Below are 1,648 nucleotides of genomic sequence, written 5' to 3'. Positions count from 1 at the left end.
CCCGGCCATCATGGAAGCCCCCTCTGTCTCCACCACTTCCACCTCTGAACACGCCACCAGGACCACCGCGGTCCATGAGGCCGCCTCTTCCGCCCCGCATGCCACCAGGGCCGCCTCTGCCACGGTCACCACCCAGGGGTGGAAAGGGTGGTGGAAGGAAGCCTTCAGGCTTCGGGGCCTTGCACCAGTTGCATTCTGTTCTCCAGGCGAAGTTCTGGTTTCCACATCCCGGATTGGGGCACTGCCAGTCTCCAGCTCGGTGCAGGAAGTTTCCTCCTCCGGATGGGTTCCCTCGAGAACCCCGGGGCCCTCTTGGGCGAAAGCCACCTCTGTCTCCTCCACAGCCTCCCATGTGACCCATGGGGCCCCCAGGACATCCTGGGCCCCTGGGACCTCCACGGAGCGGCGGCAGCATCCTTCTGCCCTCACGGGGAGGCATAGCACCCCGCATGCTGTTCATCGGAGGCTTCTTCTGAGCAAAAGACACCTTAAGCTTGCTCCCTTGGAAATCTTTCCCATCAAACCACTCCACGGCAGCCTTGGCAGTTGGTTGGTCTTCATAGGACACTGTAGCATCACCTTTGGGCTTTCCTGTTTCCTTGTCCAAGTAGATATGGATCATGGGTTGTCCGGTTCTCTTGTTCATCTTAACAACTCCACACTGCTTCAAGAAGTCGGCCAGATCATCTAGAGTCCCACTGTCATTTCAGCCTTGCACATGAACTGCACTGTTGTCAGAGTCTTCATCTCGATCTACACGTAGGCCTAGATCAAGATCTGGTCCTTCGTCCGTGGGTCCACCAGGCTTATTGAAGACACCTCGCTCTCCAGCACCCATTCCACCATGTCCTCCTCCCTGCCCACCTCTGCTCATGCCTCCGCTACCAAATCCCCCACTTCCCCTGCCCCCGTTATCAGGACCACTCATGCCCGGTTCTCTCCTGGTCTGGAAAATCCTCCAGAGTCCTGCCCATAAACACCCATGCTACTGGGGTGGTCCTGTTGGAATGAACTCTGCTGCCCGTAGCTGCTGCTCTGTTGGCTATATTGACTTGGAGCCTGGCTGTAGGATCCAGTTTAGGGGGGATAACTAGTGGGCGGCTGATGCCCGTAGCTGCTTTTTTGACCATAGCTACTCTGCTGTCCATAGCTCTCGGCTGCCCATAGGTGTTTTGCTGAGAGTAACTGCTCTGATCATAACTAGTTGTCTGTGTAGAGGAGTAGCTGGTAGGAGAGTAAGATGGTGGCGCTGTGACTAGCTGCATGGGGTAGCTCCCAGGTACCTGGGGATAACTGTAGTTACTCTGTCCATATCCTAGGCTGGGCTGATTGTAACCCCCTGTGCTAGATTGAGGTTGACTAGTCTCAGCGGGTTTGTTACCATCCTGTGGTCTTTCAGGTGCGGTGGCTGCTGGCTCCTTTCCATAGGCTGAGTAAGCAGGCTGAGTGCCATAAGCAGACTGAGCTGCATAGGAGGCCTGGGTGGTAGTGGCCGTAGCAGTGGTGGTATCGTAAGCACCAGTGCCATACCCCTGGACATGCTGACTCTATGCCTGGGTGGCAGTTGGAGTAGTATAACCAGCGGGAGGCTGTCCATAAGAAGTTGCATAGGCAGTCTGCCCATAGGTCGCAGTGGTCTGAGCCTGGG

At 56.5% G+C, this 1,648-nt stretch overlaps 1 protein-coding gene across 1 annotated transcript; it reads right to left on the bottom strand.

Moving 5' to 3' along the window:
• Window positions 1-6: 6 nt before the first annotated feature.
• LOC109489494 (RNA-binding protein EWS-like) lies at window positions 7-1,146 on the bottom strand (the record flags this gene model as incomplete). The annotated part of the gene is given in 1 exon segment (XM_034652914.1): window positions 7-1,146. A coding segment is annotated over 1 exon segment (922 nt), but the record flags the coding sequence as incomplete, so codon positions are not given.
• Between the last annotated feature and the right edge of the window lie 502 nt (window positions 1,147-1,648).

This window comes from Ailuropoda melanoleuca, unplaced genomic scaffold (genome assembly GCF_002007445.2).
Source record: "Ailuropoda melanoleuca isolate Jingjing unplaced genomic scaffold, ASM200744v2 unplaced-scaffold69224, whole genome shotgun sequence".
In the NCBI taxonomy this organism is placed as follows: Eukaryota; Metazoa; Chordata; class Mammalia; order Carnivora; family Ursidae; genus Ailuropoda; species Ailuropoda melanoleuca.
This window is presented reverse-complemented; position numbering and strand designations above follow the sequence as displayed.